We start from the raw sequence: 26,118 nt of genomic DNA on the forward strand, positions 1-26,118 counted from the left end.
AGACATTCTGGGTATCGGACTCAGCTTTATTTTCATTCTTTTGGTTTTGTGGTCCAATTGTGATCCTTTCTTGAAACCTTGTCTTCAGACACACTTGGTCACCTCCAAACACGGGGCTGGCTATCAGACACGGGCTGGGTATCGTGGTTTATTTGCACAATCAATTTCCATTCAAATCGACCCACACTTAAAGACTAAGTATACACTGCAGGCCGAAGTGGCCCAAATCCGACTTTTTCCCAGCTGACCGTTTACGCACCCTCAGTCAGTGGATTGAATTTCCTCCGTAGGATGGCGGGACTCTCCCTTTAGAGTTAAGATGAGAAGTCACATTGGAAAAGATCAGATTCCAAAGGGATTGAGTCTGATGCCAAAAGATCAGATTTGAATCACTTTTAGACTATCTGCTCTGTCATTTAAGAATTGGTGTGCAGTGTAAACGGGGTCTTTATTTGAAAAGGTCTCAGTTCTTCTCTTCAGCATCAAGTGGTTTTAAGTGTTTGAAGTGAAAACAAGGTTGTCTTAAAAGTCCATTTTGCATTTGGTTAGCGCAGTCAGACAGGATGTAATGCACAGGGATTTTATTGTGAAGGCCAGAAGTGTGCTTTTGGTTTGACAGTATTGTGTGCAGGGAGATGACGCCGTAAACAAAAGTACTCGTTTCCATAGTGATCTAACACTACTTGCAAATATACCCCGTCAAAATCAGACTTGTTTATGTTGTGGGATCATAACAAAGTTAGCAACTACTGTATCTTCATGTACTGTGTTTCAAGGCTTGTGTAAAATCAGGTACCAAGTCCCTCACTTGTTGGACGCTAACGTTAGCATAGCATGATCCTGCTGCTCCTTGATGCACACGACCAGTATTGATATGACCCAGCCCTCTACATACCTCATTCATGCCTTTTGTTACCTCAACTTTTACTGGATGTTTTTTGCCGGTTCAATTCCCAGGTCCTCTTGGAGGAAGAAACTTGCGAGGGCGAGTCATCCGTATGCTCACTTGTCATTTCTCTTGACTCACCTTTGACCTACTTTAGCAGGAGCCATGAAAAGACACTGTCAGTAATTAACGTCTGTGGTGTTCTCTTCCTGACGTCTCATAGTGTCATGTGACGTGGTCGCCATCATGGACTCTTGAAAGGTTCCTGTCGCTGCTGGGAACAGTGTTTGTATTGTAAACGATTCCTAATGTACCACTTGAAAGAAGGCGCATAGGGAAAGTGTCCATTTGTTGGCAACAAGGGAAGCTTTCAGAAGGAAGCACAAGTGTTTTTCATGCAATACTTTTCATACGTAACATTGTTTTCTATCTCCACAGATCATGTGGAAATGTAAGCGTGAATTGTAAGAAGATCAATAAATGTTATAAATGCTCTGAGGACGTTTTCTTAACAATTATTGAAACACAATTGCGTAACCTCTGCTCACTTCCTGTCTTCACAGCGCCCATGTCATTCTGCACTTTCACCAAATGATCATGTACACGTTATTAGGATCAATACCGTTCAGTTGATCATTAACACGTTATTAGGATCAATACCATTCAGGTGATTATTACACGTTATTAGGATCAATACCATTCAGGTGATTATTACACGTTATTAGGATCAATACCATTCAGATTATTAACACGTTATTAGGATCAATACCATTCAGATGATTATTAACACATTAGGATCAACACCATTCAGATGATTATTAACACATTAGGATCAATACCATTCAATGATTATTAACACATTAGGATCAATACCATTCAGATGATTAACACATTACGATTAATTCCATTCAGATGATTATTAACACATTATGATCAATACCATTCAGATGATTATTAACACATTACGATCAATACCATTCAGTTGATTAACACATTACGATTAATACCATTCAGATGATTATTAACACATTATGATTAATACCATTCAGATGATTAACACATTACGATTAATACCATTCAGATGATTATTAACACATTATGATCAATACCATTCAGATGATTAACACATTAGGATCAATACCATTCAGATGATTATTAACGCGTAACGATCAATACCATTCAGATGATTATTAACACATTACGATCAATACCATTCAGATGATTATTAACACATTACGATCAATACCATTCAGATGATTATTAACACATTACAATCAATACCATTCAGATGATTATCAACACATTACGATCAATACCATTCAGATGATTAACACATTACGATTAATACCATTCAGATGATTAACACATTACGATTAATACCATTCAGATGATTAACACATTACGATTAATACCATTCAGATGATTATTAACACATTATGGATCAATACCATTCAGATGATTAACACATTAGGATCAATACCATTCAGATGATTATTAACGCGTAACGATCAATACCATTCAGATGATTATTAACACATTACGATCAATACCATTCAGATGATTATTAACACATTACGATCAATACCATTCAGATGATTATTAACATATTATCACTATCAATATTATTCAAATTAACATATTATTCCAATATAATCAATACCATTCAGATGATTAACACGTTATTATGATCAATACCATTCAGGTGATTAACACGTTATTATGATCAATACCAATCAGGTGATTAACACATTATGACGATCAATACCATTCAGATGATCATTAACATATTATTACTATCAATACCATTCAAATTAACATATTATTCCAATATAATCAATACCATTCAGAAGATGAATAAATAACACATTTATTTAGCATGTAGCATAATGCTAACAATGTGATGAGGCGCGTGCCGGCCCGCGGTTACCTTGGTTACCTGCCTGGCGGCGCGCGTGCACGAGCCTGCAGGCCAGGCGGGAAGGAGGAGGAGGAGGAGGAGGAGGAATTAGTCAGTGTTCGAGGGGAGGAGAGGCGGAGGTGGACGTGGCGGCTCCGCTAGAGTTGGCCACAAGTCGCGGGCAGCGGAGGCGAAGCAGCCATGACGCGGACCGCCCGCAGGTAACCTTTCTCCTCCGCTCCGGCGGCCGCCAGCAGGCCTCGTCTGCTCGTGTGCTCGGCGGCCGCCTTCTCTCTCCTCTCTCGCTCTCTCGTCTCGTCGACCGTCGCCATGTTTGCTCGTCGTCAAGTGACGCGCTTGACGCGGCGGCAGCGTCGCCGCTGTCAGCCGCTCCCCGCTGCGCCCCCTCGGCCTGCTTCATGCGAGAAAAGCGAGAGGAGAGCCCCCCTTTGGCTCCCACGGTGTCCCCCATGCTAACACCAGGCTAGCACTACTAGCCGCTAGTTGGAGCGCCGACAAACAAGATGGCCGCCGGCTAGCTCTACTAGCCAAGCTAGCTGGCCAGCCTGGACACTTTTCGCCGTCTTTGTGCGCGTTCAGAGTTCTTCTTCTGCGTCTTCTCATATTTCGTCTCAGGCGAAGAGAATCGTTCATATATGTCTTATTTTACTGGACAAGGAGGCGAGAGCGCAGACCGCATTCTTCCACTGGCTTGGCGGATTCGCGTGGCTGCTTGAAGACGAGCTGACACTTTGACACACTTGGAAAACATTAACATATATATATATGTATATATATATATATATATATATATATATATATATATATATATATATATATATATATATAAAGGTTTATTTGAAATACAGAAACATAGATATCTGAAACAGTTATCCAATGTATCATAGTGTCAAAGCTCATTTACAACACTTGTCCCCAACAACAACACAGATCTAACATCATTAAAATAGGAAAATACAAAGAATGAGGCAAAGAGGAGTCAATAATAATGATAATAGCAATAATACAGACACAGTGCAAACTAGATAAAAGCCAATAATAATAATGATAATAACACAGACAAAGTGCAAACTAGATAAGAACCAATTCATCCATCCATTGCTGCAGCTTATTCCCTTCGGGGTTGTGTTACTAACTACTAATACAACTCATGTAAGTGTGTTAACTAACTACTAATACAACTCATGTACGTGTGTTCACTAACTACTAATACAACTCATGTAAGTGTGTTAACTAACTACTAATACAACTCATGTAAGTGTGTTAACTAACAACTAATACAACTTATGTAAGTGTGTTAACTAACTACTAATACAATTCATGAAAGTGTGTTAAGTAACTACTAATACAACTCATGTAAGTGTGTTAACTAACAACTAATACAACTTATGTAAGTGTGTTAACTAACTACTAATACAATTCATGAAAGTGTGTTAAGTAACTACTAATACAACTCATGTAAGTGTGTTAACTAACTACTAATACAATAGATGTAAGTGTGTTAACTAACTACTAATACAATGCATGTAAGTGTGTTAACTACTAATACAACTCATGTAAGTGTGTTAACTAACTACTAATACAATGCATGTAAGTGTTAACTCACTACTAATACAACTCATGTAAGTGTGTTAGCTAACTACTAATACAACTCATGTAAGTGTATTAACTAACTACTAATACAACTCATGTAAGTGTGTTAACTAACTATTAATACAACTCATGTAAGTGTGTTAACTAACTACCAATACAATACATGTAAGTGTATTAACTAACTACTAATACAACTCATGTAAGTGTGTTAACTAACTACTAATACAACTCATGTAAGTGTGTTAACTAACCATTAATACAACTCATGTAAGTGTGTTAACTAACTACTAATACAATAGATGTAAGTGTGTTAACTAACTACTAATACAACTCATGTATGTGTGTTAACTAACTACTAATACAATGCATGTAAGTGTGTTAACTAACTACTAATACAACTCATGTAAGTGTGTTAACTAACTACTAATACAACTCATGTAAGTGTGTTAACTAACTACTAATACAATGCATGTAAGTGTGTTAACTAACTACTAATACAACTCATGTAAGTGTGTTAACTAACAACTAATACAACTCATGTAAGTGTGTTAACTAACTACTAATACAATAGATGTAAGTGTGTTAACTAACTACTAATACAACTCATGTAAGTGTGTTAACTAACTACTAATACAACTCATGTAAGTGTGTTAACTAACTACTAATACAACTCATGTAAGTGTGTTAACTAACTACTAATACAATGCATGTAAATGTGTTAACTAACTACTAATACAACTCGTGTAAGTGTGTTAACTAACTACTAATACAACTCATGTAAGTGTGTTAACTAACTACTAATACAACTCATGTAAGTGTGTTAACTAACTACTAATACAATGCATGTAAGTGTGTTAACTAACTACTAATACAATGCATGTAAGTGTGTTAACTAACTACTAATACAACTCATGTAAGTGTGTTAACTAACTACTAATACAACTCATGTAAGTGTGTTAGCTAACTACTAATACAACTCATGTAAGTGTGTTAACTAACTACTAATACAACTCATGTAAGTGTGTTAACTAACTACTAATACAACTCATGTAAGTGTGTTAACTAACTATTAAGTGTGTACTCAGTGGCCTAGTGGTTAGAGTGTCCGCCCTGAGATCGGTAGGTTGTGAGTTCAAACCCCGGCCGAGTCATACCAAAGACTATAAAAATGGGACCCATTACCTCCCTGCTTGGCACTCAGCATCAAGGGTTGGAATTGGGGGTTAAATCACCAAAATGATTCCCGGGCGCGGCCACCGCTGCTGCCCACTGCTCCCCTCACCTCCCAGGGGGTGATCAAGGGTGATGGGTCAAATGCAGAGAATAATCTCGCCACACCTAGTGTGTGTGTGACAATCATTGGTACTTTAACTTTAACTTTTTTTAATACAACTCATGTAAGTGTGTTAACTAACTACCAATACAATACGTGTAAGTGTATTAACTAACTACTAATACAACTCATGTAAGTGTGTTAACTAACTACTAATACAACTCATGTAAGTGTGTTAACTACCTACTAATACAACGGGGGGCGCTGAAGCCTAACTCAGCTGCAATCGGGCGGAAGGCGGTGTACACCCTGGACAAGTCGCCACCTCATCACAGGACCAACACAGATAGACAACATTCACACACTAGGGACCATTTAGTGTTGCCAATCAACCTATCCCCAGGTGCATGTCTTTGAAGGTGGAAGGGGCCTATCCCCAGGTGCATGTCTTTGTGGAGGTGGGAGGGGCCTATCCCCAGGTGCATGTCTGGAGGTGGGAGGGGCCTATCCCCAGGTGCATGTCTGGAGGTGGAAGGGGCCTATCCCCAGGTGCATGTCTGGAGGTGGAAGGGGCCTATCCCCAGGTGCATGTCTGGAGGTGGGAGGGGCCTATCCCCAGGTGCATGTCTGGAGGTGGAAGGGGCCTATCCCCAGGTGCATGTCTTTGTGGAGGTGGGAGGGGCCTATCCCCAGGTGCATGTCTGGAGGTGGGAGGGGCCTATCCCCAGGTGCATGTCTTTGAGTACCCAGAGGGAACCCACGCAATCACGGGGAGAACATGCAAACTCCACACAGAAAGATCCCGAGCGCAGGATCGAACCCAGGACCTTCGTATTGTGAGGCAGACGCACTAACCCCTTCTTATACCGTGCTGCCCTAGATAAGAACCAATGAGTAAAAACTCAACATGGGAACACGATTGTTGCTCAACTAGCCACAATTGTGTTTGTTTTTTTGAAAGTGACAAGTGCAGGTATACATTTCAAAGTGTCAGGTAGAGAGTTCCATAGTTGTACTCCTTTTTATTGAAAAGGCAGTCTGGGCAAAAGATGTACTACAGAATGGAATGCAACAGTTGCCTTTTGACGTTGCTCGGGTGGTAGATCTGATACCACTTTGCAGTCTTGTGATTGCCTGGCAGAGCAATTGTGGAGCATAGTTATTCAAGCATTTAAAAAACAGTTTGACTGTGTGTAACAAAATAAAATTGGTAAAACTTAAAATATTGTATTTGGTTAATATTTGCCAATGATGATATTGTATACTCTTCTTGTCTAGGACTTTCAAGGCGCGGTTATAAAGACACTCAATGGTCTTGATTGATGACTGGTGTGCCTGGGACCATGTAGTTAAGCCATAAGATGTGTGAAAGAATCATTGAATTCATAAAAGTAAAAGCACAGCTGAGAGTTAAGCAGTGTCTTATAATCTTAAAACTGGCAGCACACATCTGTTGTCTTCAAACATTAACATGGCAACACACCTCAAACATCAACATGGCAGCACACCTCTGTTGTCTTCAAACATCAACATGGCAGCACACCTCTGTTGTCTTCAAACATCAACATGGCAGGACACCTCTGTTGTCTTCAAACATCAACATGGCAGCACACCTCTGTTGTCTTCAAACATCAACATGGCAGCACACCTCTGTTGTCTTCAAACATCAACATGGCAGCACACCTCTGTTGTCTTCAAACATCAACATGGCAGCACACCTCTGTTGTCTTCAAACATCAACATGGCAGCACACCTCTGTTGTCTTCAAACATCAACATGGCAGCACACCTCTGTTGTCTTCAAACATCAACATGGCAGCACACCTCTGTTGTCTTCAAACATCAACATGGCAGCAGACGTATGTTGTCTTCAAACATTAACATGGCAGCACACCTCTGTTGTCTTTAAACATCAACATGGCAGCACACCTCTGTTGTCTTTAAACATCAACATGGCAGCACACCTCTGTTGTCTTCAAACATCAACATGGCAGCACACCTCTGTTGTCTTCAAACATCAACATGGCAGCACACCTCTGTTGTTTTCAAACATCAACATGGCAGCAGACGTATGTTGTCTTCAAACATCAACATGGCAGCACACCTCTGTTGTCTTCAAACATCAACATGGCAGCACACCTCTGTTGTCTTCAAACATCAACATGGCAGCACACCTCTGTTGTCTTCAAACATCAACATGGCAGCAGACGTATGTTGTCTTCAAACATCAACATGGCAGCACACCTCTGTTGTCTTCAAACATCAACATGGCAGCACACCTCTGTTGTCTTCAAACAACATGGCAGCACACCTCTGTTGTCTTCAAACAACATGGCAGCACACCTCTGTTGTCTTCAAACATCAACATGGCAGGACACCTCTGTTGTCTTCAAACATCAACATGGCAGCACACCTCTGTTGTCTTCAAACATCAACATGGCAGCACACCTCTGTTGTCTTCAAACATCAACATGGCAGCACACCTCTGTTGTCTTCAAACATCAACATGGCAGCACACCTCTGTTGTCTTCAAACATCAACATGGCAGCACACCTCTGTTGTCTTCAAACATCAACATGGCAGCACACCTCTGTTGTCTTCAAACATCAACATGGCAGCACACCTCTGTTGTCTTCAAACATCAACATGGCAGCACACCTCTGTTGTCTTCAAACATCAACATGGCAGCACACCTCTGTTGTCTTCAAACATCAACATGGCAGCAGACGTATGTTGTCTTCAAACATTAACATGGCAGCACACCTCTGTTGTCTTTAAACATCAACATGGCAGCACACCTCTGTTGTCTTTAAACATCAACATGGCAGCACACCTCTGTTGTCTTCAAACATCAACATGGCAGCACACCTCTGTTGTCTTCAAACATCAACATGGCAGCACACCTCTGTTGTTTTCAAACATCAACATGGCAGCAGACGTATGTTGTCTTCAAACATCAACATGGCAGCACACCTCTGTTGTCTTCAAACATCAACATGGCAGCACACCTCTGTTGTCTTCAAACATCAACATGGCAGCACACCTCTGTTGTCTTCAAACATCAACATGGCAGCAGACGTATGTTGTCTTCAAACATCAACATGGCAGCACACCTCTGTTGTCTTCAAACATCAACATGGCAGCACACCTCTGTTGTCTTCAAACAACATGGCAGCACACCTCTGTTGTCTTCAAACAACATGGCAGCACACCTCTGTTGTCTTCAAACATCAACATGGCAGCACACCTCTGTTGTCTTCAAACATCAACATGGCAGCAGACGTATGTTGTCTTCAAACATCAACATGGCAGCACACCTCTGTTGTCTTCAAACATCAACATGGCAGCACACCTCCATTGTCTTCAAACAACATGGCAGCACACCTCTGTTGTCTTCAAACAACATGGCAGCACACCTCTGTTGTCTTCAAACATCAACATGGCAGCACACCTCTGTTGTCTTCAAACAACATGGCAGCACACCTCTGTTGTCTTCAAACATCAACATGGCAGCACACCTCTGTTGTCTTCAAACATCAACATGGCAGCAGACGTATGTTGTCTTCAAACATCAACATGGCAGCACACCTCTGTTGTCTTCAAACATCAACATGGCAGCACACCTCCATTGTCTTCAAACAACATGGCAGCACACCTCTGTTGTCTTCAAACAACATGGCAGCACACCTCTGTTGTCTTCAAACATCAACATGGCAGCACACCTCTGTTGTCTTCAAACATCAACATGGCAGCAGACGTATGTTGTCTTCAAACATCAACATGGCAGCACACCTCTGTTGTCTTCAAACATCAACATGGCAGCACACCTCCATTGTCTTCAAACAACATGGCAGCACACCTCTGTTGTCTTCAAACATTAACATGGCAGCAGACGTATGTTGTCTTCAAACATCAACATGGCAGCACACCTCTGTTGTCTTCAAACATCAACATGGCAGCACACCTCCATTGTCTTCAAACAACATGGCAGCACACCTCTGTTGTCTTCAAACATTAACATGGCAGCACACCTCTGTTGTCTTCAAACATCAACATGGCAGCAGACGTATGTTGTCTTCAAACATCAACATGGCAGCAGACGTATGTTGTCTTCAAACATCAACATGGCAGCACACCTCTGTTGTCTTCAAACATCAACATGGCAGCACACCTCCATTGTCTTCAAACAACATGGCAGCACACCTCTGTTGTCTTCAAACATTAACATGGCAGCACACCTCTGTTGTCTTCAAACATCAACATGGCAGCACACCTCTGTTGTCTTCAAACATCAACATGGCAGCACACCTCTGTTGTCTTCAAACATCAACATGGCAGCACACCTCTGTTGTCTTCAAACATCAACATGGCAGCAGACGTATGTTGTCTTCAAACATCAACATGGCAGCACACCTCTGTTGTCTTCAAACATCAACATGGCAACACACCTCAAACATCAACATGGCAGCAGACGTATGTTGTCTTCAAACATTAACATGGCAGCACACCTCTGTTGTCTTCAAACATCAACATGGCAGCACACCTCTGTTGTCTTCAAACATCAACATGGCAGCACACCTCTGTTGTCTTCAAACATCAACATAGCAGCACACCTCTGTTGTCTTCAAACATCAACATGGCAGCACACCTCTGTTGTCTTCAAACATCAACATGGCAGCACACCTCTGTTGTCTTCAAACATCAACATGGCAGCACACCTCTGTTGTCTTCAAACATTAACATGGCAGCACACCTCTGTTGTCTTCAAACATTAACATGGCAGCACACCTCTGTTGTCTTCAAACATCAACATGGCAACACACCTCTGTTGTCTTCAAACATCAACATGGCAGCACACCTCTGTTGTCTTCAAACATTAACATGGCAGCACACCTCTGTTGTCTTCAAACATCAACATGGCAGCACACCTCTGTTGTCTTCAAACATCAACATGGCAGCACACCTCTGTTGTCTTCAAACATCAACATGGCAGCACACCTCTGTTGTCTTCAAACATCAACATGGCAGCACACCTCTGTTGTCTTCAAACATCAACATGGCAGCAGACGTATGTTGTCTTCAAACATCAACATGGCAGCACACCTCTGTTGTCTTCAAACATCAACATGGCAGCACACCTCTGTTGTCTTCAAACATCAACATGGCAGCACACCTCTGTTGTCTTCAAACATCAACATGGCAGCACACCTCTGTTGTCTTCAAACATCAACATGGCAGCACACCTCTGTTGTCTTCAAACATCAACATGGCAGCACACCTCTGTTGTCTTCAAACATCAACATGGCAGCACACCTCTGTTGTCTTCAAACATTAACATGGCAGCACACCTCTGTTGTCTTCAAACATCAACATGGCAGCACACCTCTGTTGTCTTCAAACATCAACATGGCAGCACACCTCTGTTGTCTTCAAACATCAACATGGCAGCACACCTCTGTTGTCTTCAAACATCAACATGGCAGCACACCTCTGTTGTCTTCAAACATCAACATGGCAGCACACCTCTGTTGTCTTCAAACATCAACATGGCAGCACACCTCTGTTGTCTTCAAACATCAACATGGCAGCACACCTCTGTTGTCTTCAAACATCAACATGGCAGCACACCTCTGTTGTCTTCAAACATCAACATGGCAGCACACCTCTGTTGTCTTCAAACATCAACATGGCAGCACACCTCTGTTGTCTTCAAACATCAACATGGCAGCACACCTCTGTTGTCTTCAAACATCAACATGGCAGCAGACGTATGTTGTCTTCAAACATTAACATGGCAGCACACCTCTGTTGTCTTCAAACATTAACATGGCAGCACACCTCTGTTGTCTTCAAACATCAACATGGCAGCACACCTCTGTTGTCTTCAAACATCAACATGGCAGCACACCTCTGTTGTCTTCAAACATTAACATGGCAGCACACCTCTGTTGTCTTCAAACATCAACATGGCAGCACACCTCTGTTGTCTTCAAACATTAACATGGCAGCACACCTCTGTTGTCTTCAAACATCAACATGGCAGCACACCTCTGTTGTCTTCCATCCATCTTCCGCTTATCCGAGGTCGGGTCGCGGGGGCAGCAGCCTAAGCAGGGAAGCACAGACTTCCCTCTCCCCAGCCACTTGGTCCAACTCCTCCCAAGGGATCCCGAGGCGTTCCCAGGCCAGCCGGGAGACATAGTCATCCCAACGCGTCCTGGGTCTTCCCCGTGGCCTCCTACCGGTCTGACGTGCCCTAAACACCTCCCTAGGGAGGCGTTCGGGTGGCATCCTGACCAGATGCCCGAACCACCTCATCTGGCTCCTCTCCATGTGGAGGAGCAGCGGCTTTACTTTGAGCTCCTCCTGGATGACAGAGCTTCTCACCATATCTCTAAGGGAGAGACCCGCCACTCGGCGGAGGAAACTAATTTCAGCCGCTTGTACCCGTGATCTTGTCCTTTCGGTCATAACCCAAAGCTCATGACCATAGGTGAGGATGGGAACGTAGATCGACCGGTAAATTGAGAGCTTTGCCTTCCGGCTCAGCTCCTTTTTCACCACAACGAATCGATACAGCGTCCGCATTACTGAAGACGCCGCACCGATCCGCCTGTCAATCTCACCATCCACTCTTCCCTCACTCGTGAACAAGACTCCCAGGTCCTTGAACTCCTCCCCAACCCGGAGATGGCACTCCACCCTTTTCCAGGCGAGAACCATGGACTCGGACTTGGAGGTGCTGATTCTCATCCCAGTCGCTTCACACTTGGCTGTCTTCCGTGTCTGCAAAACAAGACAACTTTGAAAAACATGATCATAAAACCTCTTGTTTCACCAAGTAATAGAAATACTAACACTCTTGGCAACATGTAGTTAGGCAGGAAAGAAAGCCCTTAGACCAGGGGTCGGCAACCTTTATCACTCAAAGAGCCATTTTGACTGGGGGCTGATGGTTGGGGGGAGCAAGGTTGGGGTGGGGGCGGGGTTTGGTGGTAGCGGGGGTGTATAATGTAGCCCGGAAGAGTTAGGGCTGCATGGGATTCTGGGTATTTGTTCTGTTGTGTTTATGTTGTGTTAAGGTGTTGTGTTTGTCATTCTTGTTTGGTTTTGGTTCACAGTGTGGCGCATATTAGGAAGAGTGTTAAAGTTGTTTTATATGGCCACCGTCAGTGTAACCTGTGTGGCTGTTGACCAAGTACGCCTTGCTGTCACCTACGTGTGCAAGCAGTAGCCTCATACAACGTGTGGCTGGGCTGGCACGCTGTCAGTACAGGTTGTAGAGGGCGTTAAATGCTGTACCATCACAGCACGCCCTTAATATAATTGTTAGGGTGAAAATCTGAGATTATTTGCCCCGGGAGATTTTTGGGAGAGGCACTGAAATCCGGAAGTCTCCCAGGAAAATCAGGAGGGGCGGTAAGTATGCAGCTGAGCCGCATCAGAGTGATCAAAGAGCCGCATGCGGCTCCAGAGCCGCGGGTTGCCGACCCTTGCCTTAGACCCACAAAGAGTACATAAGGCATGCTAACAGCGCAAGCTTTTAAAGTTGCCAGTGAAGTTTACCGACGTCCCCTAGCACAGCTGTACCCCCCATGGCCCAGACCCTTTCTCTCTCACCCAGGGCTCCTACGTGGGTCCCCCCATTGAGAGTGTGACAGCGCTCGGCATTGAGCTAAAACCCAGAGCGTTCAACTCCATGTCCAGCGCGAGCTCTTAAGGTGTTTGGAAGTGAGTTTAACCAATGTACAAAAGCCAAAAGCAGTGAAGTTGTCAGGTTGTGTAAATGGTAAATAAAAAGAGAATACAACAAATCCTTTTCAACTTATATTCAATTGAATAGACTGCAAAGACACGATAGTTCATGTTCACACTGAGAAACTTTCTTCTTTTTGGCAAATAATCATGAACTTAGAATTGAATGGCAGCAACACATGGCAAAAAAGGCATTTTTACCAGTATGTTACATGGCCTTTCCTTTTAACAACACTCAGTAATGGTTTGGGAACTGAGGAGACACCTTTTTGAAGTGGAATTCTTTCCCATTCTTGCTTGATGTACAGCTTAAGTTGTTCAACAGTCTCCCTTCTCATATTTTAGCCTTCACACATTTTCAATGTCTGGACTACAGGCAGGCCAGTCTAGTACCAGCACTATTTTACTATGAAGCCACGCTGTTGTAACTCCTGGTTTGGCATTGTCTTGCTGAAATAAGCAGGGGCGTCCATGATAACGTTGCTTGGATGGCAACATATGTTGCTCCAAAAGCTGTATGTACCTTTCAGCATTAATGGTGCCTTCACAGATGTGTAAGTTACCCATGTCTTGGCCACTAATACACACCCATACCATCACACATGCTGCCTTTTACACTTTCACCCTAGAACAGTCCGGATGGTTCTTTTCCTCTTTGGTCCGGAGGACACGACGTCCACAGTTTCAAAAAACAATTTGAAAGGTGGACTCGTCAGACCACAGAACACTTTTCCACTTTGCATCAGTCCATCTTAGATGAGCTCGGGCCCAGCGAAGTGTTTCTGGATGTTGTTGATTAATGGATTTGGCTTTGCATAGTAGAGTTTTAACTTGCACTTACAGATGTAGCCACCAACTGTAGTTACTGACAGTGGTTTTCTGAAGTGTTCCTGAGGGACCCAAGGTGTGTAATATCATGGCTTACATGCAGTGATTTCTCCACATTCTCTGAACCCTTTGATGATATTACGGAGCGTAGATGGTGAAATCCCTAAATTCCTTGCAATAGCTGCTTGAGAAATGTTGTTCTTAAACAATTTGCTCAGGCATTTGTTGACAAAGTGGTGACCCTCGCCCCGTCCTTGTTTGTGAATGACTGAGCATTTCATGGAAGCTGCTTTTACACCCAATCATGGCACCCACCTGTTCCCAGTTAGCCTGTTCACATTTACATGTTGCGGTTAATAGTATTCTATCTTTATTTATCGTTATATATACTTTATGAATAAATGATGTGATAATGTTCATCAGTCAAATAGGTGGAAAAGGAGTCTGGCAGAGTTTTAAAATGCTCCCATTGGTGTTAATTTTTAATCCATCAAAAAATAAAATGAATAACTGTTGGCGCTAGGAATTTTCAAAATGGGTTCCCGGGGACCCCATCAAGCCATAAAAATGGGGTTGATATTGACATATATAATGCTCATAAGGGTATTTTAGTAATATATGCGTGTGTAAATATGCGATGTGTAAACAACATATTGTAAGTTGAATCACTTTTTGCCAGGCAATATTACATTGAATGAAAATGTTACATAAATGAATACATCCAAACACTTTATAAATATTATGTGCAGGAAGAAATAACAGTTACAATTCATACCTGCCAACTACTCCGGTTTTCCCATAATTAGTACGGTTTTCATCAACCTATTCCGGGTTACGGTTGCAGTGATAAAAAATATGGTTTTTCATTCATTAAAAAAATATATTTAAAAAAAAGTTTTATTCACGAAATCGCGTAACAACAATGACAATCGACACTGCTTCCCGTAACTTCCTATCGAGCCATTCCTAATGCCATGCGCGAGGCTATTTATAGCACCGCTGCCAAGCACGAGGCACCTGTTGCCATTGTTTCCAAACGAGCGAACGATCATGGAATCAGCCGGAGAAAAATCGCAAACGAGTCTTAAACCGAAAAGAAAACTGCAGTCATTCCGTGAAGAATATTCAAAAGCCTATCCGGGAATAATTATCCGTTCCAAAAAGGGTGGAAACTACGCGAATTGCACCTTGTGCAGACAAGATTTTTCGATCGGACACGGAGGAATTAGCGATGTAAAAGACCACGTTGGGACAAAAGAACACAAGTCTAATGCCGTTCGTTGCTAGCGATACAAGTGGAAAACTTTCAACGTTTTTCGGATTTTAGCCACAAAAAGGTAATGACACCAATGTTATCTATTGGAATTGTTTAGTACTGTTATACTGTTAAAAGTGTTTATACTATTTATGCTTTCAAGTCCAAGTTGAAGAAATCTTGTTAAATGTTGACAGCATAACTACCAAAATACAGAAGTATGTCCTTAATATTTTTGCAGTGCTATTTCTGTTGAAAAGTTCAAATGATTACATTAGAGATGTGATGTGCCACTTTTCAAGTGTCTGATGGCTTCAATTAATTTTCATTAATTTTTCATATTTTGAATTCTTTTGAAAGGCTTACAAAAAACTACATTTGAATTGTAATTCCATGCTATTGACAGGACTATTAATTTTAATGAAGTTAGCTTACCATGTTTACAGTATGATCATTGTGATAGAAATGTGAATTTTAGGCACAGAATATTTTTTACAATTGAACAAGGCAGTAGATTATACAAGCTTGGACAGAAAGTTAATAATGACATGGAATGGAATTGTTTAGTACTGTTTTACCATTTGTTTACTGTAAAAAGTGTTTATACTGTTTATACTTTCAATTAACAAATTGAAGTCTTGTGAAAGGTTGACAGGATAACTGGCATTAACTGTCAAAATAATTTCAAACTATTGAAGTTAGCTTACAGAATAAACATGTCAATCAACCCATATGATTTTTGCTGTAATATTTTTGTTTTGAAAAGTCACTGTGACTGATAGAAAAGTGATGGTTTTAGCAACATTTTAACCTGTCTGAATGCTAATAATCATTTTGCGTCGGGGGCGAAGCCTGAACCCCCCACCAGGACTTTGTCCTGGACCTACCGGGGCCTGCGGCCCCTGGACCCTGGCTACTAGGTTTTTCTGATTTCAAAAGTTGGCAGGTATGACAATTGTATGTCTCTTCCAAACAAGATAGAGGTTTTATCACATCAACATGGGACTAACAACACTCCTTTAAATCTCATTAATACCACAGAAAAGGCAAACTGTCATTTTCCGGACACGATAAAAGCTTAAATAAAGTCAAACACGTAGCGTTGCAATAACCACAAAGATAAAGTGTTTGTCTTAGACCTAGTAATCTGCTGTGGACACACCAAGCCAAGCAATGCAGGTTTAGCCAGCGGTGTGCGCTCCCGCCAAGGAAATACATTTTTGGCAGGCAATCACATTTTAGCACAACACCGGCAAATATAAACAAAACAATACACCCGTGGTAAGCCATAATCGATTAAAAGAACAACAGGCAAACCCGAGTTTTGACCCGGAGAAGGCAAGGTAGGTAAATATAAAAAAATCTGTGTCCCGAAGACGCACGGACTTCCGGTAATGCGCATCCTGTCTGATTTCAATGCGTAAAAAGACACAAAAAGTGCGTTAACGCCAACATTGAATAATATGAACATCCAAATACAGGATGTTAATGTCAATGACTCATTTCCCTCGACTGATGTACTAACATCTCATGGTTTATTCTGTACGTATGTAGCATCATCTACAACAAAACTTGTCAGTTTGGACTCACTTGATGAATAACATAATATTTCAGCATATTTCTGTGCAACCATAGAATGTGTCCCCAGTTATAAGTACAACACTAAACGTACGGATTATCAATAGCATTTATTTGCTAGAAATGTCCCAGGTTACATTAGCAACAACATATTTGATAATCAAGACATGAAAGTAACAATCCACATTTTGTATACTACTGCAGCATAAGTACGACACGGCACATAGCTCCGCCCCCTCTGAAGTCATGCTTGCAGCAGGGGATACAAAGAATTGCTATTGCGGCATCCTGTGGACACATTTAGAACAGCACTTTTTTTCATTTAGAAATTTCAGCTCGTTTTTATACTCTGCAAATTCATTTCGCGGCCCTGATAAAAAAAACAATAACAGTTTCCTAAAGTTCAGCAAAGTAGTTAAAATACACATTTAAAAGCAAGATAAGGACAGTCTAGTGTTACAAATATTTAACATGAAAAATAAATACATAAAAGAAAAGGTAATATATTGAGATGTCCGCCCTTAAAGTGCTCCTGGGTCCAGGCACTTGTGTGTCCCGTGTCCACGGACTTGTGTGTCTGTGTCCAGCGGTTAATTGCTAACTGAACATGTGGTTTTTGCAGGCCGGTTCTTGTCCGGACTGGGTGGTGACGACCTGTGTCTGGATGAAGACTGTTGGCCTTGGCTCCTCCCCTCTCTGAGTAGGCCAGTATCTTCAGTGGTATTTGGCGGGGGGACATAGAGCGGTCTAACCTCAGCCGTAAAGCCAGGAGACGACGCTTCACCCCTCAAAATGACAGACTTAGAGGCGGAGTGTTTGAGCCTCGGTCTGACTTCTGAGGACGACTCCCCTCCGACGCCCCTGGACCCGGGCCTGCAGGTGGACTGTGGCCCAACCTCTGTAGTTCCAACTCTGGGCCTCCTCTCCTCAGACTGTCCCACTCCCACGCTGAGCTCGCTGGCAGCGGAGATTGCAGAGCCGCTGGTCATGCTGCCATGCGTCAAGAGCGAGCCAGAGGACTGCGACTTGGATACCATACGCACAGTGGACCTGTCAGAAATCCAGCCGCTGTCCACCGCCGAGCTGGGCCAGGACCAAATCAAGATGGAGATCAGCGGGCTGGACTACATCAAGTCGGAGCATCACTGCGGTGACCATTACCTGGGCTCCTTCCACCCCGGTGATGTGACGGAGCTGGACTACAAATCGCACTATGAGCCCAGCTCAGTGTTTGACTACATCTCCCAGGTAACCATTCACCCTCCGACATGTCCGACACATGCAACAAACATGTTGTATAAACATGTTACATTGTTTGACTACATTTCCCAGGTAACCATTCACCCTCTGACACACGTAACAAACATGTTACATTGTTTGACTACATCTCCCAGGTAACCATTCACCCTGAGACATGTCCGACACACGTAACAAACATGTTGCATTGTTGGACTACATCTCCCAGGTAACCATTCACCCTCCAACACACGTAACAAACATGTTACGTATATAAACATGTTACATTGTTTGACTACATCTCCCAGGTGACCATTCACTCTCGGACATGTCTGACACACGTAACAAACATGTTATATAAACATTTGTTACATACAAATGACGCCATAGCACAAATACCACTTTTTCAGGATCTCTGTCGGTGTTGAATACAAAACATGCCCGTTAGTGAAGAAAAATACATAAAGAGCCGCACCGTTTTATAAGGCGCTGGGTTCAAAGTGCAGTAAAAAAAGTAGAGGCTTATAGTCTTTAAAATACGGTAATCATCTTAGTATACTCTTAATTTGTCAATAGCATCTTTTTGTAGGACGAGATGATGAGTATAAAGAACTAGAAAAACACTTAAAAGTAATATACATTTTCTGGACTCACTTGTTTTTAAGACCTAGTTCTATGTAGTACATACTGAATATGGAGCGCAAACACTGAAATATTTACACAGGTGCTTGTGTCCATTCACCAATGTGACAAAAGACAGTGCCTGTAACACGCTTACAGCCTAATGTCGGAGTTGAGGGGACTCGGGGTTGCTTCTGGAAGCGTGTCGTCTCTGGGCTTGTATGTGAGGACAACCAGTTTGTTTCTAGTTTCTTGTGTATTACTTGACAACAGAGAAAGAAGAACAAAAGGAACATTGGACTTGCAGGAACTTTAGTGGCCTCTGTGTGCTGAAGAACACTGATTAGTGGAACTATCTTGCAGTGTTTTTACTCAGCCGTAGTCTTTAAACTATATGCAGTTTAATTTTGGACGGACTCAGGGTGTACGACGCCTTCCTTGTCCAGAGTGTACACCGCCTTCCTCGTACAGGGCGTACCCTGCTTACCGCTCGAGTGAAGCTGGAAGAGGCTCCAGCCCCTGCAACACTGAAAGGGACAAGCAGTAGAAAATGGATGGATGGATGGATGGAAAGCGTTTTCAGTCAGACTTACTGGGACTCCGAGAGCTTGTTTTTCGTGGATAAATGTGAAAAAGGGAACAAGTAGATCAAAGTAAATCACATCAAATAATAAAGATTTACTTTGTAACATGCTGTAAAAATAGACAGACACATTTGTGTCGTTATTACTCGAGTAACTGGATGCTAATGCTAACAGGCTAATGCCAAATCTGATGCGTTTGTTGTCAGTTTGAGATATACATTGTTAATTGATATAGTGCTATTGAAATGGACCATCAGTACTAGCCTGGCCATGGATTCATCACTTACTGATTGGGAAGAAGCCTAGCTGACATATATGTGACAAGAAAAGTCCCTTCTTTATGTTGTTTTTAAATCATATAGTGTTGTATTTGTCTTACTTACACTTTAGCAAGAGAAATATAACTTATCCATACGAGCAACAGCTTTTTGATTCGGTCTTGCCAAGATATTTAAGCCCGTACACTAACTAGCTCAAGGCAGTTACCTAGCAACCCGAAGCTATACAGCGAGACAGAGCGTTTGCACACTTCTAAAGTGTTTTTGATCACACAAAGTCGTCCCTAAGACAGGCTGACACAAGGTACGACAATTGTGGAAATGAACACATTGTAAGTGCTGCTCGCCGTCGAAGCTCTGCTTAATGGCCGCGCCTGCGTCTGTATGTACAGGAAATGATGTCATCAAAATGGCAGCCCCTGAGGGCTTCAAGCAGCATGCAAAATGAAGTGTTGGTAAGTGGGGACATGGTTGGCACACGGGCATATTTGGTGCCTTGTAAAGGTGGGAAATAGAGGCCAGATTCTACTGTAGTAAGATAGTTCGCTAACTTTGTGTGCACTGTGCATGTTTCTACCGTCCATGACATCAACCTTTAGTACCGTATTTTCCGCACCATAAGGCGCCCTGGGTTATAAGCCGCGCCTTCAATGAACGGCATATTTCAAAACTTTGTCCACCTATAAGACGCCCCGTGTTATAAGCCGCATCTAACTGCGCTAAAGGAATGTCAAAAAAACAGTCAGATAGGTCAGTCAAACTTTAATAATATATTAAAAACCAGCGTGATGTGGGCTCGCACGGAGTCGTATATCAACATGGACGGAGCTGCGTGAAAAAAGCCACCCGGCCTCCTCGCGTAAACTTACCTTAACCACTCGCTCATCTTTTCTTCATCCATCCCTTCGAGTTAGCTTTTATGATGACGCCGGCTGGAAAGGTCTCTTTTGGCAAGGTCTTCCTTTTGAATATCACCATGGGTGGAAGTTTCTGGCCATTAGCATGGCAAGCTAGAACCACAGTGAAGGATGACTTCTCATTCCCTGTGGTGCGAATATTCACCGTACGTGCTCCCGTTGTATCCACAGTGCGGTTCACAGGAATATCAAAAGTCAGTGGAACCTCGTCCGTCCATGTTGATAATGTTCTCTGGCCGGATCTTTTTTTCAGCTATCTTGTTTTTACAATATGCACGGAAAGTAGCCAGCTTTTCTTGAAAGTCTTTAGGCAGTTGCTGTGAAATAGTAATCCGTGTGCGGATGGAGAGATTGCGTCTTTTCATGAACCGGATCCCTGTCGCTTAGTAGGAGCCATTTTGTGGTCTTTACAGATGTAAACACACAAAGGAAATGAAACGTAATATCCGCGCCCTTCTTCTTCTTCTACGCGGGCGGGTGGTTGCTTACAGTAGAAGAAGAAGCGCTTCCTGTTCTATGGGGGCGGGTGCTTACCTTGGCGGTTGCTTGCGTAGAAGAAGAAGCACTTCCTCTTCTACAGGGAAAAAAGATGGCGGCTGTTTACCGTAGTTGCGAGACCGAAACTTTATGAAAATGAATCTTAATATTTATCCATATATAAAGCGCACCGGGTTATAAGGCGCACTGTCAGCTTTTGAGAAAATGTGTGGTTTTTAGGTGCGCCTTATAGTGCGGAAAATACGGTAAATGGTAAATGGGTAATACTTGTATAGCGCTTTTCTATCTTTAAGGTACTCAAAGCGCTTTGACACTATTTCCACATTCACACACTGATGGCGGGAGCTGCCATGCAAGGCCCTAACCACCACCCATCAGGAGCAAGGGTGAAGCGTCTTGCTCAAGGACACAACGGACGTGACTTGGTTGGTAGAAGCTGGGTATCGAACCAGGAACCCTAAGGTTGCTGGCACAGCCACTCTTCCAACTGCGCCACGCCGTCCCCCATAATATTTTCATGAGTTCAAAATGAATGTTTTTGCAGTTGAAAGAAAATGAAATAAAGTAGTTTATTCTGTGGCAGCAGTTACAGTATTAATGAGTACTTTGCTAGTTTGCACATGCTGGAAAATAGCTGACTTTGGAAACTGATGGCCACTGAATAGCTTCACAGTTGTCAAGATTAAGCAACATATTGTTATTGCATGAATCAATCACTTTGTCGATTGTTATGGCCAATTGGAAGTGTCAGTCACGGCGCTTTGCTTCTTCCTACTCCTTTTCAGATAAGATGATTGTCAGCACAATTCAAACAAATGCTAGCATGAAATCAGCAGAAGGGGCATCATCGCCACCTAGTGGCTGGTCATTGAATTGAATTGTTTATTGTATGACGCCAAGGAGACTGCTAGTCTTCCTGGGGTCCATAAAGGAGCATACAAAATAAAAATACAAAGAATACATGCATTACCAAACATTATGAATGATGGAGTTCTCAGATGTGCACTTTGCCAAGCCTTCCTTAACGGCGTCTGTTTGTGTCCGCAGGTGAACGACACCCTGGAGTACATCAAGTCGGACCATCACGTCGACCTGCAGTGTTACTACGCCGCGGAGTTGGGCCCGCTGCGCTCCGAGTACCCTGAGTCCAACATGGCCTCGGTCCAGTTGCAGCACAATGGCCTGGAGTCCATCCACATGGCCGAACTCCGCAGCGAGCTCAACAAGCTGCGGCCCGACTCCCTGCTGCTGGACGGGATGGCCAAGGCGGAGCCTGGCTTTGGGGGCGGGCCTTTGTACGGGGCGACATCGACCGAGGAGGGAAAGACGACGGCTCGCGTGGAAGGCCAAGAGGGCGGCGGCGTGGCGACTAAAGGCCTGACACAGGCCGTGAGGAAGCCTCGCAACATGCAGGGCGAGAAGCCATTCTCGTGCACGCAGTGCGGCAAGAACTTCAGCACGCTGGGCAACCTGAAGACGCACCAGCGCATTCACACGGGCGAGCGGCCGTACACGTGCGCCCAGTGCGGCAAGAGCTTCGGCCAGGCCGGCAACCTCAAACGCCACCAGCTGATTCACACGGGCCAGAAGCCCTACGTGTGCGCCCACTGCCCCAAAGGTTTCACCAAGGCCGACGACCTGCGCGCCCACCAGCGCCTGCACACGGGCGAGCGCCCCTTCGCTTGCGCTGCCTGCAGCAAAGCCTTCAGCCAGGCCAAGGAGCTCAAGGCGCACCAGCTGAGCCACACGGGCGAGCGCCCATATTGCTGCCAGCACTGCGGAAAGAGCTTCGGCAAGGAGTCGGCATACCGCAACCACCTGCACGTCCACGCGGGCGGCAAGCCCTTCGCCTGCTTGCAGTGCGGCAAGACCTTTAGCAACTCTGGCGTGCTGAAGACCCACCAGAGGATCCACTCGGGGGAGCGGCCCTTCGGTTGCGTGCAGTGCGGCAAGAGCTTCGGACGCCTCGGACACCTTAAGGCGCACCAGCACGTGCACACGGGCGAGCGGCCGCACACCTGCGCACGTTGCGGCAAGACTTTCAGCCAGTCAGGTCACCTCAAGGCGCACGAGCAGATCCACAAGCGCGAGCGAGCCGACAGTAGCTAGACCACCTTGGACATCTGGCGACCACAAAGTATTACTATTCCGCTTTTTTACCTACCGTGTATATGAACCTTTCTTACCTTTCCTACTTTTCTGCTCTGCGTGCGTGTGTGCCAGTGTGCGTCTGTGTGTGTGCGTGTCCGGGTGTGTGTGTGTTGCCAATTCTCAAATGACTCAAGCTGCAATGATCTATGACAGCGTTTCCAGTGGCTTACACAAGCACAACCAGGAAGTACCTCACAAAACACCTTTTTTACTTCCTGTGGATGGATGAAAACATGGAATGTAGTAATACTGCAGTAATACACGGTGCCAATGTTAGATGACCACACGTGAGGGCCCCCTACTGGCCGCTGGGAGAATCGCTTTTGATGACTTCATCTGCTTTTATGCTAATAAGACAGGTTTTGTATGCGTCTTTTCAAAAACGTCATTAAAATGAAACCAGTTCTTGTACTGCCAACTGAAGACTTGACAGTCCGTGTCCACCATTTGTACTCTATTACTTGGGCAAAGGTAGCCAGAAGTCTGTGGATGCGAGATGACTTGCTGGTGTATTGTTGATATTTCATCAACTTTTTGGACTCAAGCCAGCGTCCTGATTTGTGGCCACGCCCATTTTAATGTTGGCATTTTAATTCCAGGTAACTGAGCAAGGGGCTGTGCTGCTGTTACCATGGCAACTACACAAGTCAAGACACGTCAAGCCATCAATCAACTGTACTGTTTATTGTTGAAGACCTTTTTCAAGGTGATGATGACATCAGCTAGACAGGATGGCGGCGGACTTGGAGGTGGAGGAGGAGGTGGACACCACCACTCCGTCGACCACCTCTTCCACCACCGTCACCACACGCGTGCTCCTGCTGGTGCTGGTGGCGGCGACGGCAGCGGTCGTGGAGGATGAGGTGCTGCTGCTGCTGCTGCTGGTGGCGGATACAGCGGCGGTCGTGGAGGATGAGGTGCTGTCGGCCATTCGCAGGACAGGACAGGTGAGACTGACGAGCCGTGACCCAACAGTGCGTGCGATCACGTGACCAACCTGCTGATGCTCTCGCCGTCCAGTAGGCGGCGGTACTCCGCGATCTCCACCTCCAGCCGGGTCTTGATGTCCAGCAGCATCTGATACTCTTGACTCTGACGCTCCAAGTCCACCCTCAGCTGCGTGACGTGTTCCTCATGCGAGGACACCTGTTGGCCAGAGAAACACTTACACCTGATCTGTCCTGCAAACAGGTGAGCTGCCTTCTGTCCCTCACCTGCATCTGGAAGCTGGACAGCATCGCAGAGTAGCGGCTCTGCGTCTCCTCCAGCGTGCTTTCCAACGACGCTTTCTGTGCCAGACACACACACACACACCTGTCTTCTCACCGCAATCTCTGTGTGTGATTGTGCTGATTTGTGTGTTTGTGTATTGCTCCTGTGTTAGTGTGTTGATTTGTGTTTTTTGTATTGTTCCTGGGTAATTCAGTTGATTTATGTGTGTGTGTGTGTGTTATTTGTTTAGTTCCTGTGTGATTGTGTTGATTTGTGTGCTATTTGTATTGCTGCTGTGTGATCGTGTTGATTTATGTGTGTGTGTAATGTGTATTGTTCCTGCATAATTGTGTGTGTGTGTGTATTGTTCCTGTCTAATCGTGTTGATTTATGTGAGTATGTGTTGTTTCTGTTATTCCTGTGTAACTGTGTTGCTCTATATGTTTGTATTGTGTAATTTTGTTGATTTATGTATGTGTTATTGGTATTGTTCCTGTGTAATTGTGTTGATTTATGTGTCTGTGTGTAATGTGTATTGTTCCTGCGTGATTGTGTTGATTTGTGTGTGTGTGTGTTTTGTTCCTGTCTAATTGTGTTGATTTATGTGAGTGTGTGTTGTTTCTATTGTTCCTGTGTAACTGTGTTGCTCTATATGTTTGTATTGTGTAATTGTGTTGATTTATGTGTGTGTTATTGGTATTGTTCCTGTGTGTGTGTGTGTGTGTGTGTGTGTGTGTGTGTGTGTGTGTGTGTGTTGCACTGACCATGCTCAGCACAGATTGCTGTTCGATTTCCAGGGACTGCAGCAAACGTTTGACCTCTGAGACTTGGGACCTGGACGTCTGCAAGCTGACAGTTTGTGTCATCACTTCCTTATTCAGTTCCTCCGACTACACACACACACACACACACACACACGTACGTTAGGCGGGTGTACACGGAGTCCACAGGAAGTGATGTCGTCACACCACCTTGGCCTGGAACCAACTCTCCAGTTCTCGGCGGTTCTTGGCAATGATGGCCTCATAGTGTTCCCTGATTTGGTTCATGACAGCAGACAGGTCTGTACCTGCGGGGGCATCCACCGCCACGTTCACCTGGCCGCTCATCTGTGCACGTAAGGCCAGCAGCTCCTAGAGCGGCGAAGAAGAGAAGGTTTGCTGCTTGGGTGTTGAGGAAGGATGGCAGGACAACTTAACCTCCTGGTGGTTCTTCTGCAGGAAGATCAGCTCCTCCTTCAGACCTTCAATCTGCATCTCCAGGTCAGACTTGGCTAACGTCAGGTGGTCCATAACCCCGCGCAGTCCACGGACGTCGGCCTCCACCAACATGCGCATGGCATGCTCGTTGTCGAATCTGCGGTGCAGCAGATCCACTTTGTGAGACTCACAAGTGAGTACCTTAGGTGGGTCAGAACTGTTGGAAGCGTTAGAACTTACTTGGCTTTGAAGTCTTCGGCCGCCAGCTTGGCGTTTTCGACACTCAGGTGAGTGGCACTGTTAAGCATGGTGGCGTCCAAGATCTGCAAGAGGAAAA

At 44.1% G+C, this 26,118-nt stretch overlaps 2 protein-coding genes across 2 annotated transcripts in view; one reads left to right on the top strand and one right to left on the bottom strand.

Moving 5' to 3' along the window:
• The first annotated feature begins 2,835 nt into the window (after positions 1–2,835).
• On the top strand, positions 2,836–23,793 carry LOC133615376 (uncharacterized). Its single transcript, XM_061973928.2, has 3 exons — positions 2,836–3,004; positions 17,708–18,333; positions 22,267–23,793. The coding sequence occupies exons 2-3, from the start codon at positions 17,878–17,880 to the stop codon at positions 23,326–23,328; spliced, it is 1,518 nt and encodes a 505-aa protein (XP_061829912.1). The 5' UTR covers positions 2,836–3,004; positions 17,708–17,877; the 3' UTR covers positions 23,329–23,793.
• Positions 23,794–24,049: 256 nt separating this feature from the next.
• Positions 24,050–26,118, bottom strand: part of LOC133615378 (keratin, type I cytoskeletal 50 kDa-like) — a 2,512-nt gene continuing 443 nt past the window's right edge. The window contains exons 2-8 of the mRNA XM_061973930.2: positions 26,022–26,104; positions 25,782–25,938; positions 25,554–25,715; positions 25,347–25,472; positions 24,585–24,659; positions 24,368–24,516; positions 24,050–24,290 (exon numbers count right to left, since the gene is read on the bottom strand). Of these exons, the coding sequence (XP_061829914.2) occupies positions 24,089–24,290; positions 24,368–24,516; positions 24,585–24,659; positions 25,347–25,472; positions 25,554–25,715; positions 25,782–25,938; positions 26,022–26,104 (954 nt within the window). The 3' untranslated portion in view covers positions 24,050–24,088. The remainder of the gene's footprint in view (positions 24,291–24,367; positions 24,517–24,584; positions 24,660–25,346; positions 25,473–25,553; positions 25,716–25,781; positions 25,939–26,021; positions 26,105–26,118) is intronic.

Source organism: Nerophis lumbriciformis, linkage group LG22 (assembly GCF_033978685.3).
Source record: "Nerophis lumbriciformis linkage group LG22, RoL_Nlum_v2.1, whole genome shotgun sequence".
NCBI classification, from domain to species: domain Eukaryota; kingdom Metazoa; phylum Chordata; class Actinopteri; order Syngnathiformes; family Syngnathidae; genus Nerophis; species Nerophis lumbriciformis.